This window comes from Rhodofomes roseus (assembly GCF_022264815.1).
Source record: "Rhodofomes roseus strain CIRM-BRFM 1785 chromosome Unknown C8Q71scaffold_41, whole genome shotgun sequence".
NCBI classification, from domain to species: domain Eukaryota; kingdom Fungi; phylum Basidiomycota; class Agaricomycetes; order Polyporales; family Fomitopsidaceae; genus Rhodofomes; species Rhodofomes roseus.
The window spans coordinates 158,358-170,826 of record NW_025952997.1 but is presented as its reverse complement, the minus strand read 5'-3'; the positions used below and the strand labels follow the sequence as shown (position 1 = coordinate 170,826).

The following is a 12,469-nucleotide window of genomic DNA, read 5'->3' as shown; positions in this document are numbered from 1 at the left end:
ATGTATACGACTTGCGTCCCCGCCGATCGTTGGGCCCACACACTTGCAACTGTACCTGAATAAATGCGTCTTGCGAAACTCGGTGCCGACCAACGGCTCGCCGTGATCGAGGATGAGACTGGCCTATGGGCACAAACACGACAAGGCCCCTGAATCGTGTCCATTGGCCAGGAAGCCGACAAGTTGTCTATATACCAGTGCTCGCGTTCAAGGTGGGAGGACACTCTCGTTTCAAGGTCGCTTCAAGGTGCAGGCCAATGAGCTACGACTCGTGCTATACACACTGACTCACACTGTGCTCAAGGCAGGTACAAGGTTGGCGTTGGTGCTATTTAGTAGGGTGCCTCATTATGAGAGGTACCGACATAATCTGTAAGTCGCCGGACGGCGGGTGATAAGCCCCTGTAGCAAAAGCCCGAAGATAACTCACATGGCCATACCGAACTTCAACCGTCATCAAATGCTTATCTTCAACTCAACTCATCTGTGCCCCGCGCGAACGGCATCGTGGAAGAAATGTTGGCCGTATCATACATATGAAGGTCAGTAACATCACGAGCAGCGTGCACGCTCTCTGGATCGGTCAAATGATATGCATACACACGCACACGTTGGGCGGTAAGTCGCCACACGACATTGCAACCTTGTCTGAATCTCACCTTAGCGATTCGTCTCGGAAGGCTCAGACTATCATACATGTCTGTTTCAATCTCAACGCGTATCTTGCGATACACGGCTTCCACGGCAGACGAGTACTTATCATTGACCCGTTATCGCCACAGACTCTGCGGACCGTCGAGGACCGCGAACTGGTGGAGCGGCTAGTACCTGAATCATGTACGATGTACGGGCGTCCGCGTTTTTCTATTTCGCCCGCGGCGGGCGTATATAAAGCAATGACTTCTCGTCTGACCCGGCGCTGCTGCCGTGCGCCCGCCATAGGCTTCGTTCTTGCCTATTGTCCTTGGCCCTCCAGGATCAAGCGTAGCCCCAATGCACTTCACCATGCACATTCCATCAACGGACGACGTGAAGGACGGCGTGCATACGAAGCTCGTCGCGCCCGTGCGCGGGTGGGCCCACCGCCTTCGGCACGCGTTTGACTCCAAGGAGGCCTTCCTGGCGTACATCCACACGGAAGGCAACACGCACCAGGCGCACTCGTGGATCAATGAGGACCTGAAGCCGTCCCCACCTGCCCAGGTGAATTGGCGGTGGTACAACTTCTGCATTTTCTGGTTCGGAATGGGCTTCGGTAACTGGTATGCCTTCGCCTATCCTCTTCGGGACGTATGACTCATGTTTATGCTCTGCTCGTAGGACTCTTGGGTCGAGTTTGGTTGACAGCGGTCTGTCATGGTGGCAGGCGACGATCTGTGTCTGGATCGCTGCGGCGGTGGCTGGGACGTGTATGGCGCTCAACTCACGCGCCGCGGCGAACTACCATGTAGGCTACCCCGTCATTTTGCGAACCTGCTTCGGCATGTACGGCCACTATTGGCCCGTGCTAGCTCGCGGTGTCTGTGCTTGCCTTTGGGTGTCCGTCATCAGTAAGTGCTGCTTGGTCTGCCCGCATTGAAGTAGCTAATCTGATGAACAACGCTGCGTAGCATTCCAAGGTGGCGCGTTTATCTCCACGATGATCAACTGCGTCGTCGGGAATGGTTGGAACAACCTCTCAGTCTCCTTCCCTGAGTCCGTCGGCTGCACGGTTCAGCGGTTCGTTGGCTTCCTCATCTTCTGGGCGTTCGTTCTCCCGTTCTGCTCGCTCCGTCCGACGCGCCTCAAGTGGCTGTACAACTTCAAGGCGTGGATCCTCCCACCGAGCGTCCTGGGCCTGCTCATCTACTGTCTTGTACAGAGCAAGGGCAAGCTCGCCAGCACGGCGGCTCTCGCGGGTACGGACGCGAGCAAGCTTCCAAAGGGCGCAACTCTGGCGTGGCTGATGGTCAGTTCGATCAACTCGTGCATGGGGAACTGGGTGAGTCGTCATGTTATGAATGTGCGGTGTAGGTGCTTACGGGCTGTCGTAGTCGACGTTCATTGCCAACATGCCCGACTTCTCGCGTTACTCCAACAGTCCGAACGCTGTGCTCTGGACGCACGTCCTCTTCGTACCGTTCCCTGCGGCCATTGTGAGTAAAGATCGACTCAAGCTGAACCTGTATTCTCATGCTAACACGTACTTCAATAGGGCGGGATGATTGGCATATTCGGTACCGCCGCGCTCCAGCAAGCATGGGGCATCACGCTATGGAACCAATGGGACGTCTACGACGCGATGCTAGAGCACTCGTTCACGGGCCCCATGCGCTTCTTCGTTTTCCTGCTTGCCTTCTGCTCACTGCTGTTCAACTTCGGTTCGCTCCTCGGCGCGAATCTGCTCCCCTTCGGCTCAGACATCACCGCGCTCTTCCCGACCGTCTTCAACATCTCGCGCGGGATGTGGTTCTGCGGGACGATCGCGCTCGCGCTGCAGCCGTGGAAGATCCTCGCGTCGAGCAACGGCTTCCTCGCGTTCCTCGGCGGGTACGGCATCTTCATGGGCCCTGCCGCGGCGATCATGATCACGGACTACTGGTTCGTGCGCCGCGGCAACATCGCCATCATGGATGCGTACTCGTCCGAGAAGGGCGCGACGTACATGTACTCCCACGGCTTCAACCTCAACGCGTGCGTTGCGTACTTTTGCGGCATGATGCTTCCGTTCGTTGGCTTTGTCGGCACGTTCGGCTTGTCGGTGCCCGAGAACGCGACCAAAATCGACGAGCTCGGCTGGTACGTCTCCGCGGTCACTGCGGGCGTGCTTTACGTCATCATCTGCAAGATTCGCCCGCTGAGCAACATCGATCCGAGCATGCCCTTCGAGCAGATGGCTCACGAGTTTGCCGAGCAGCGCGCGATTGACGAGCGTGCACGTCTCGCGGGCGAGGAGGCCAGTGTCGAGACAGATGAGAAGGTGGTCGAGGATGGTGGGAAGGAGTATGACGTGGCTGTCTTGGAGGTGTGAGTTGATCTGGGGATATGTGTTTCACGTTTGCCTATCTATAGGTACTACGTGCATGAAATTTCACGAGTATAGGTCTGCTAGGATCGAGACATACGATATGCGAAACTTGTACTTATACACTGAGTTATAGAGCTACTGTATACGACAGACAATAGATGTTCGGGATACTTGATTTACCCCCGGGTGCCCCCCAGAAAGTGTCGGGAGTGTGTTCACTGCGGACAAAGCAGGTTGCACGGAGCGCTTACATCGTCAGAACATTGTCAGAACGTGTATATCATCTCGAAATCCGAATATTATCTATTTTCCTGGACCGAACATTGAAAGGCAGCCAATGAGGAGCCGTGCCTTTCAATGTTCGGTCACCGATAATAATTCATGTTCGGATTTCGAGATGATATACTCATTCTAACGATGATCTGAGACTTATCCGACGCCAAACAAAGGGGTTTGTCCGCAGTGGTTGTTCTAGGAGCCCTGTAAGACTTCTTGTATCAGCGGTGAGTACTTCTTAGATCCGAACCACTACACCTGCCATAAAGGGAACATTGGTGGCTGATCTGCCGGGCGACGTCAAGGTCGAGGCCAGCACCAACTCGGTTCTGAATTCATTGCCGACAAAGTCCTACTTTCGCCGAGTATAAAAGTACGCTACCTCTTCAATCTTTCTATTGACCATCCCATACTATGTCGCTTCACACGGCCTCCACACAACGAATTCTCTCTAGCTTCGTCCACCAACATCTACACGCTGGCCCTGGCCGACTAGCGATTACCCGGGTACCACCGCAGAGTCGCGCTCAAGTCGGTCATTCGTTCTCTTCGCGGGTGTCTAGGAGACCTACACCGCTGGGCAATCGCTCAACTTCACGACCGTTCTCGTCCACGCCCCGCGCGTCGAACTCGACCAACCCAAACACGTCCTTCCCCGATCCCGAACGCTCCGACCTCTTCTACCACCTCTTTGAGGCACCCAATGACGTCTCGCGTACATCTCCTGTGTTTGCACTGTCATTTCTGCCAACCCCGCCGCCGTCTGTGCAATCTTGCACAGTGATCGGGTGGCTACCCGCGAGCACGCCGGGAGGGAAGGAGGAGGATGCGGGGCTGAATGATTTCGTCGAGAATCGTACGTCCTTTGTCACCTTGAAGCTGTGCCCTCCGTTCATCTTCGGTCTTGGCGTCCAGCGTTGTTCCGGGATGTATTGCACGGGGCAGTCCAGGGCGCGCTCCGGGATGGTGTAGACGACGTCCAGAAGAATGGAGCCATCCAGACCCAAGTTGGCTGGATGCACGTCCATGGTGCGTTGTTGTGTTCTTCCGGGCTTTGCGACCTCTGCCACTCACCTGCTGACCGTCACAACGGCTAATCTGCCTCTTGTCCTGCCTCGTACCTCCGTCATAGACCAGCGCAATGTTCCTGCTCTCGGGCGCATAGGCGATGTCGACGACATTCTTGCATCTGTGCGTGTTGAAGATGGCGAGGTATGCTCTTGAACTCACGTACCTCGACGATTTAGGCTCATACTCACCCACAGATCCTGCCAAGCACGTATCAACCAATGCCGTCCTACCGGCTCTGCACCGGTGACGGCTTAACGCAGCTCACTGAGGGGCTTGCGGCACGTCTCAAGGAAATACTCGAGGACAGGGCTGCGAAAGGACAATGATCTTAATCCACACGCTGCAACATTCAAGCTTGAGACGGATCAGCGACCTATTATGCATGCCTATACCTAGGTACGTACGTTATTCCAATGCTACGCCGCTTGTAACGTTCCGCGTTGCGTTGATACCGACCTCATAGCAGTGTCAAGCCTCCCATTAGTGACAATCTACACCGACGACCTCATCCAGTGATCCACAGCCCGGAGTGACACTGGCGCCAGGATTAACTCCCAAGTACCCGCTCTAATACTATACAGTATGCAATGCTCGATAAAGCTGCAGGCCTGTAATATGGTTGTCGCGCCCACGCATCTTAGTGTATGAGCTCGGCCCCCCTTGGGCCTCCCCATGGCTCCTCGGTGGTGTTCTCGTCCGAGTAAGTTGCACCGTCAGAGCACAGGGTCTGGCGTGGGCTGTGCCTCGTTGCCGTGCATACTTACAGTAATGACTGTAAGTTATGAAACATCGATGAAGGATTACTTACTGTTTGTAATCACTGTATTCTTTACTGAGCGTGGGAAGCCCTGGACCCATAGCGATTATTACAATTCTACTTATGATGTGTTCTTGCAGCTTCCACGACGGCGACGGCGACCACGCCTTTCTCTCCCTTCCCTCTCCATCCTCCTCGACCGTTCTAAGACCGCCTAGGTGGCACATCGGGCCGCCATGAACAGACGAGAGTCTAACGGCACCACTCGCCAACGGCTCGAGGCCGTTGACGACCTCGCGACACTCGCACCCGTGAACGAAGACATCATCGTCTCATGCATCCGCGAACGGTTCATGTCCGACAGCATCTACACTAGCATCGGAAGCTGTGCTGTCGTCGCCGTCAATCCTCACAAGTACGTCCCCAGTAATTCCGACGCAGTGCTCCAGAACTATGCTGCCGAATACCGCGATACTTCCCCCGGCAAGACGCGTCTACCGCCGCACATCTTCCAGCTCGCCAACAATGCCTACTATCATATGCGGAGAACGACCCAGGACCAGTCAATCCTCTTGACGTGCGTCTCTGATCACCTTTCTTCTTGGCAAGTTCCTGACATTCATGCAGAGGAGAGACGGGCAGTGGCAAGTCGGAGAACCGCCGGCTGGCCATCAAAACGCTGCTCGAACTCAGCGTGAGCCAGCCGGGGAAGAAGGGCTCGAAGCTCGTCAACCAGGTGCCCGCCGCCGAGTTCGTACTCGAGACGTTCGGGAATGCGCGCACGCTCTTCAACCCCAATGCCTCGCGGTTTGGCAAGTATACCGAACTACAGTTCACGGAGCGCGGTCGCCTTTGCGGCATGAAGACGCTTGACTACTACCTGGAGCGCAACCGCGTCTCAGGAGCGCCGTCGGGGGAGCGGAATTTCCATATTTTCTACTACCTCGTCGCTGGGGCGTCGCCGGAGGAGCGACAGCACCTCCAGCTGCACGACAAGACCACGTATCGTTATATCGGGTTGCGCAACACGGGCGGCCGTGGGGCTGGGAATGCTGGGCGGAGCGAGGACGCCGTGAGGTTTGACCAGCTAAAAATGGCGCTCAAGAACGTAGGCTTCTCGAAACGGCATGTTGCGCAGACGTGCCAGCTGGTCGCCGCGATCCTCCACTTGGGCAACCTCGAGTTCACGATCGACCGTTTCCGGAACGAGGAAGCCGCCGTCGTCCGCAACACCGATATCCTCGACATCGTCGCGGACTTCCTCGGCGTGCAGCCTTCCGCGCTCGAGGCGTCGCTGTCATATCGGACAAAGCTCGTCAAGAAAGAGGTCTGCACGGTGTTCCTCGACCCGGATGGCGCATCCGACAACCGTGATGAGCTCGCTAAATCGCTGTATGCTCTCCTCTTCGCCTGGCTCAATGAGCACATCAATCAACGTCTCTGCCGCGACGACTTCAACACCTTCATTGGCCTGTTCGACCTCCCGGGACCACAGAACCTCACCAGCCGGCCGAATTCCCTCGACCAGTTCTGCATCAATTTTGCCAACGAGCGACTGCAGAACTTCATACAGAGGAAGTTGTTCGAGAGCCACGTCGCCGAGTACAACAGCGAGGGTATCTCGCGCCTCGTTCCGCAGGTGCCCTACTTCGACAACTCGGAATGCCTTCGTTTACTGCAGAACAAGCCCGGCGGTCTGATTCACATCATGGATGACCAGGCACGTCGCCTACCGAAGAAGAGCAATCACACGATGGTCGAGGCGTTCACGAAGCGGTGGGGCAACCATTCGTCATTCAAGGCGGGTTCCATCGACCGCACCGGTTTCCCCACGTTCACCGTCAACCACTTCACCGGCCCCGTCACCTACTCCTCGGAGAGCTTCCTCGAGCGCAATCTCGAGGCACTCAACCCCGACTTCGTCTCGCTCCTCCGAGGCACGAGTGCGGGCGAGGGACCCCCGGCGGACGGCTCCGGATCGTCCAACCCCTTCGTCCGCAGCCTGTACTCCGGCAAGGCTATCGCGACGCAGGCGCACCCGCGCAACGAGGACACCATCGTGTCCGCGCAGCAGCCCGTCAAGCCCATGCGTGCGCCGTCCGTCCGGAGAAAGGGCACGATCAAGCGCATGCCGACCGTCAGGGAAAGTGGGGACGTTGACGAGAAGGACCGCGATGACGAGGAACCCCTGGGCACGGCGGTACAGGCGAGTGGCCCGCCCTGCGTGGCAGGCGAGTTCCGGTCCGCGCTGGACACTCTGTTCGAGACGCTTGAGGAGACGCAGTCTTGGTACGTCTTCTGCGTCAACCCCAACGACTCCCAGCTGCCGAATCAGCTCGAGGGTCGCTCGGTCAAGGGCCAGGTTCGCAGCCTCGGTCTCGCGGAGGTCGCGAAGAGATGTGCGGCGGTGTTCGAGGCGAACATGACGCCCGAGGAGTTCGTCCAACGGTATAACGGTTACCTCACGGTACTCAACGTGCATGAAGGCGATCCGCGGGCACGCATCGAGCAAGTACGGACGACATTAGGTCTCGACGAGAAAGACATTGTGCTCGGGATGAGCCAGGTATGTCGCAGCTCCACTCATGTCGCCTTTGGCTAACGGTGGCACCAGGTATACCTTTCACAACGCGCGTTTCACGCACTGGAGGACGATGTACGCTCGAAGGACACTGAAGAACAGAAGCGCAACAGGATGCGGGATGCCGAAGCGGAGGCTGGTCTTGGTCCAAGAGGCCTGGGCGATCCGTATGCGCCGTACCAAACCCCTGATTCTGAGTCGCCCTACGACGGCGGTTACAACGACCCATTCGGGCAGTCCAATCAGCAGCTACCGCTCGTGCAGAACGCGTCGCCCTTCCAGCGCGCGGAGATGTACGACGATTACGACGAGAGGAAGTCCTTGCGCAGCGATGACTACGATGGGCGGAGTGCGTACACGAGCCATCGTGATGTAGAGACTGCCTCTGCCTACACCGAGTCGTACGCGCCCTCCCGCAACATGTTCCAGGACGCCGATAAGAAGGGTCTCTTGTCTGGCAAGGAGCCCCTGGCTGGGGAGATCCAGGAGGGCGAGACGACGGAGGTTATCAGGGAGAGCACGCTGCGCAGGCGATGGGTGATGCTCTGCTGGGTCCTCACGTTCTGGGTCCCCACCCCGCTGCTTGCGTGGGTTGGTCGAATGAAGCGCCCCGACATTCAGCAGGCCTGGCGAGAGAAGCTCGCCCTTAACATGCTCATCTGGTTTGTGTGCGGCTGTGTCGTCTTCGTCATCGTCATCTTCGGTAACCTCATCTGCCCGACGGAACATGTCTTCTCGACGAGCGAGTTGCAGGCGCATTCGTACAAGAACAGCCCGAACAACGTTTACACGTCGATTCACGGCGAGGTCTTCGATCTCACTGAAATCGCCGTGACGCACGGGGTTGCCGTGCCCGTCGTGTCGCAGAAATCGGTTCTCAACTACGGCGGCGTGGCTTCTGACAACCTTCTCCCGGTGCAGGTGTGTCACTCAGCTTTGCTATTGCTCTTCCTTGCCTGCTTACATGGTCGCCACAGGTTAGTGCGCTTTGCAACGGAGTCACCGGAACCGTGAGTCCCTACATCCAGCTCAGTTCGGCCAACGCTACGGATGAGAATGCACAGTACCACGACTTCCGCGCCTGGACCGATGACTCCCGTCCGGATTGGTACTTCGAACAGATGGTCCAGATGCGATGGAATAACCGGGTCGGCTGGATAGGCTATACGATGTCCGATCTCAGCAATATGGCGAGCAAAGGCAGCGCTGTCGGTGTTTATGACGGCATCATCTACGATCTCACGAACTACGTTACCTCCCCGCCGTCGATTGCGCCCCTCGACAACGAGGTCCTCCCGTCCGGTATGGATGTCGATACGCATTTCATGAGTTCCGACATCGTCAGTGTCTTCCAGTACAACTCCGGCCAGGACGTGACGAAGAAGATCAACGGCCTTGGGTTGGACGATCAGGTCTTGACATGGCAGAAGACCTGTCTGCGAAACCTGTTCGCCATCGGTATGGTTGATTCACGAAACTCGCCGAAGTGCCAATTCGCCACGTACATCCTACTTGCGATGTCGATTGTCATGGTCAGCGTCATCGGGTTCAAATTCATCGCCTCGATCAACTTCGGCTCGGAGCGCGCACCAGAGGACCACGACAAGTTCGTCATCTGCCAGGTTCCTTGTTACACCGAAGGCGTTCAGAGTCTACAGCGGACGATCGACTCGCTTGCGCAGCTGAAGTACGACGACAAGCGCAAGCTCCTCCTCATCGTTTGCGACGGTATGGTCGTCGGTTCCGGTAATGACCAGCCTACGCCTCGGATCGTCTTGGACGTTCTTGGTGCACCTCCAAACATCGACGCTGAGCCTCTCAGTTTCTTGTCTCTCGGCGAGGGCACGAAGCAACACAACATGGGCAAGGTCTACTCGGGTCTCTACGAGAATGCTGGCCACGTCGTCCCCTACTTGGTCGTCGTCAAGTGCGGCAAGCCAGGCGAGAAGTCGAGGCCTGGTAACCGTGGTAAGCGTGATACGCAGATGCTGCTCATGCGCTTCTTGAACAAGGTACGTTTACCGGGAAGCCAAGTCACTGACAATGCTGATGCTCTTATGTGCAGGTCCATTTCAACTCTCCGATGAACCCTCTGGAGCTCGAGATGTACCACCAGATCAAGAACGTCATTGGTGTCAACCCATCGTTCTATGAGTACATCTTCATGATTGATGCCGACACCACGGTGCATCCGCTTTCGCTCAACCGGCTGGTCTCCGCGTAAGTCCTATCTGCTGACGTGACCACTACGATGTATTCACTACCTATCACACAGCATGGTGCACGACAAGAAGGCCCTTGGTGTTTGCGGAGAGACCGAGCTGGCGAATGCCAAACAATCCATCGTGACGATGATGCAGGTATGTGTTCGATGCTATTCTTCTCTGTCGCAATTGCTGAGGGTCTGTGCAGGTCTACGAATACTTCATTTCGCACCACATGGCGAAGGCATTCGAGTCCCTGTTTGGTTCAGTCTCTTGCTTGCCCGGTTGCTTCACGCTCTACCGTCTGCGCACACCCGACACCCACAAGCCGCTCTTCGTGTCCAACCAGATCATCGACAGCTACTCCGAGAACCGCGTCGACACGTTGCATATGAAGAATCTGCTGCACCTCGGTGAGGATCGGTATCTCACGACGCTCGTCATGAAGCACTTCCCGATGTACAAGACGCTGTTCATCCGGGACGCGCACGCATACACGGTCGCGCCAGATGACTGGAAGATCCTGCTGTCCCAGCGTCGGCGCTGGATTAACTCGACTGTGCATAATCTTGGGGAGCTTGTGTTCTTGGAGCAGCTGTGTGGCTTCTGCTGTTTCTCGATGCGCTTCGTCGTCATGATCGACTTGGTCTCAACGCTCATCCAACCCGTTACTGTCGCTTATGTGAGTAGCTCCCCGTCTATTTCTGTGTGTTGAGATGCTGACAGCGGTTGACCCTCTGCAGATTGTGTACCTGGTCTATCGTGCGGTCGGCGAGAAGGAGGGCATCCCGGTCATTTCGGCGATCATGATCGCTGCGGTGTACGGTCTGCAGGCGCTGGTGTTCATTCTGCGCCGCAAGTGGGACATGATTGGCTGGATGGTGTTCTACATCCTTGCGATCCCGATATTCTCGTTTTTGCTGCCACTGTACTCTTTCTGGCGCATGGACGACTTCTCGTGGGGTGCCACGCGTGTCGTGTTGGGTGAGGCGGGCAAGAAGATTGTTGTCCACGTAAGTCACTTGCATGTTCTGAGATGAGGCCGTTTCGCTGAGTGTCTCTTCCCCCTTCCAGGACGAAGGCAAGTTCGATCCGCGGTCAATACCATTGAAGTCTTGGAACGACTATGTACGTATCTTTGCTAAGGTAACCATGTGTTCGATGCTCATATGTGATCCAGGAAAACGAGCTCTGGGACAAGGAATCCAACCACAGCATTGGCTCGTGGGTGCCTCCGACGAAGATGATGAACGACGGCTATGCCGAGTCGCACACAGCATCTATCTATGGACGCGAGACGTACTACGAACCCGCCATGTCGCGCGCATACTCGCCCGCACCCTCGCAAGCCCATATGATGTACCCGCCGCCCGGCTACCACTCAGGGCGGAACACGCCAACGATGTCCGTCGTCGGCTACCCTGCACCCGTTTCGACAGGTGGGCTCTACCAGCCGACGCCGTCGCGCCCTGCGAGCAACTACATTGGCGTGGACATCCCGCGCACGCAGACGCCCGAGCAGACTGGGTACTTCGACGGCCCGACAGACGCGGAGATCGAACGCGCTGTGGAGGACGTGCTGCGCGATGCGGATCTCGCGACGACGACGAAGCGGGAGATCAGGACGAAGCTGGAGCAGCGCTTCGGCATGGACCTGTCGGCGCGCAAGCGGGTGGTGAACGAGGCGATTGACCGGGTGCTGCTTTCGCGCGCGGGCTGAGCAGTGGGTGGACTGGATTTGCATAGACATGGACAGGATTGACTGCATATTTCTCGGGACTTGGTTTGTTCTTTTCTCCTTTTCGTGTTACGCTTGCGCATCGGATTGTTGCTCTCTCGCTCATGCAGAACGGACCTCCGTATTACTATGACGCCCGCCCGCACCCCGCCGACGTGCATACGCGTACGCTCCTGTCGTTTCGAAGTATATTAACTTGACGTTACCTACCTGGCTGAACCCACACGGACTGGACTCTCATGTACTCTGCTCACATAGTATCTCAGACGCATAGTTTCTAATGATTACATTCCCTGCACCGAGTGTAGGCCTTGTTCGGGAAGGGGGGCGGCCTGTTTCTAGTACGCCGCCGTCGAGGTTTCTGTTCAAGGCTTAGGTAGATGAGGCACCTACGAGCGTCACGAACTCCGACTCGAAGTCTCGGTCGAACATATCCCGCATCTTCAGGCATTGGGATTAATATTGCCCCTTTTTATCTCCCATCACCTCGAGATGCCAGTGCACAGCGTCGTGACACTGCCCCTGTCAGATATGTCAAATACGACATACACAGAGTACCTCTAGGATCAACGTGGAGCCTCATGTAGCGAAGTTCTCCATGCGCTTGAATAGGACCGCCTCCTCCCCTTGGACTGCCCCTGACTGCTACAAATCTCAATATTAGCTCTCACGCGGCTTGTAAGTTCCGATACAACGTCTGCGAGTGGTCAGCCGCCAGTGCGCTAGATACGGCCTATCCAGTATGTCGACCTCTGCCGGAGAGGATGTTGCGGGGGCATGTTGCGGGCTATGCTGTGAGTCGTAGCCATAATTTAATACCGTCTAGCCTACAACT

The 12,469-nt window shown here is 56.6% G+C and overlaps 3 protein-coding genes across 3 annotated transcripts; all 3 read left to right on the top strand.

The window, feature by feature from the left end:
• Positions 1 to 909: 909 nt before the first annotated feature.
• On the top strand, positions 910 to 3,206 carry C8Q71DRAFT_444976 (permease for cytosine/purines, uracil, thiamine, allantoin-domain-containing protein). Its single transcript, XM_047918591.1, has 5 exons — positions 910 to 1,262; positions 1,321 to 1,550; positions 1,611 to 1,981; positions 2,034 to 2,135; positions 2,195 to 3,206. The coding sequence occupies exons 1-5, from the start codon at positions 994 to 996 to the stop codon at positions 3,008 to 3,010; spliced, it is 1,788 nt and encodes a 595-aa protein (XP_047772751.1). The 5' UTR covers positions 910 to 993; the 3' UTR covers positions 3,011 to 3,206.
• A 405-nt stretch (positions 3,207 to 3,611) lies between these two features.
• On the top strand, positions 3,612 to 4,730 carry C8Q71DRAFT_444591 (uncharacterized protein). Its single transcript, XM_047918588.1, has 4 exons — positions 3,612 to 4,139; positions 4,199 to 4,312; positions 4,416 to 4,495; positions 4,549 to 4,730. Exons 1-4 carry the CDS (start codon positions 3,698 to 3,700, stop codon positions 4,678 to 4,680), a joined length of 768 nt encoding a protein of 255 aa, XP_047772750.1. The 5' UTR covers positions 3,612 to 3,697; the 3' UTR covers positions 4,681 to 4,730.
• Positions 4,731 to 5,255: 525 nt separating this feature from the next.
• Positions 5,256 to 11,983, top strand: C8Q71DRAFT_444846 (glycosyltransferase family 2 protein). Its single transcript, XM_047918590.1, has 10 exons — positions 5,256 to 5,688; positions 5,739 to 7,677; positions 7,726 to 8,613; positions 8,670 to 9,704; positions 9,758 to 9,912; positions 9,968 to 10,052; positions 10,105 to 10,578; positions 10,640 to 10,909; positions 10,971 to 11,024; positions 11,077 to 11,983. Exons 1-10 carry the CDS (start codon positions 5,348 to 5,350, stop codon positions 11,614 to 11,616), a joined length of 5,781 nt encoding a protein of 1,926 aa, XP_047772749.1. The 5' UTR covers positions 5,256 to 5,347; the 3' UTR covers positions 11,617 to 11,983.
• Positions 11,984 to 12,469: the final 486 nt, after the last annotated feature.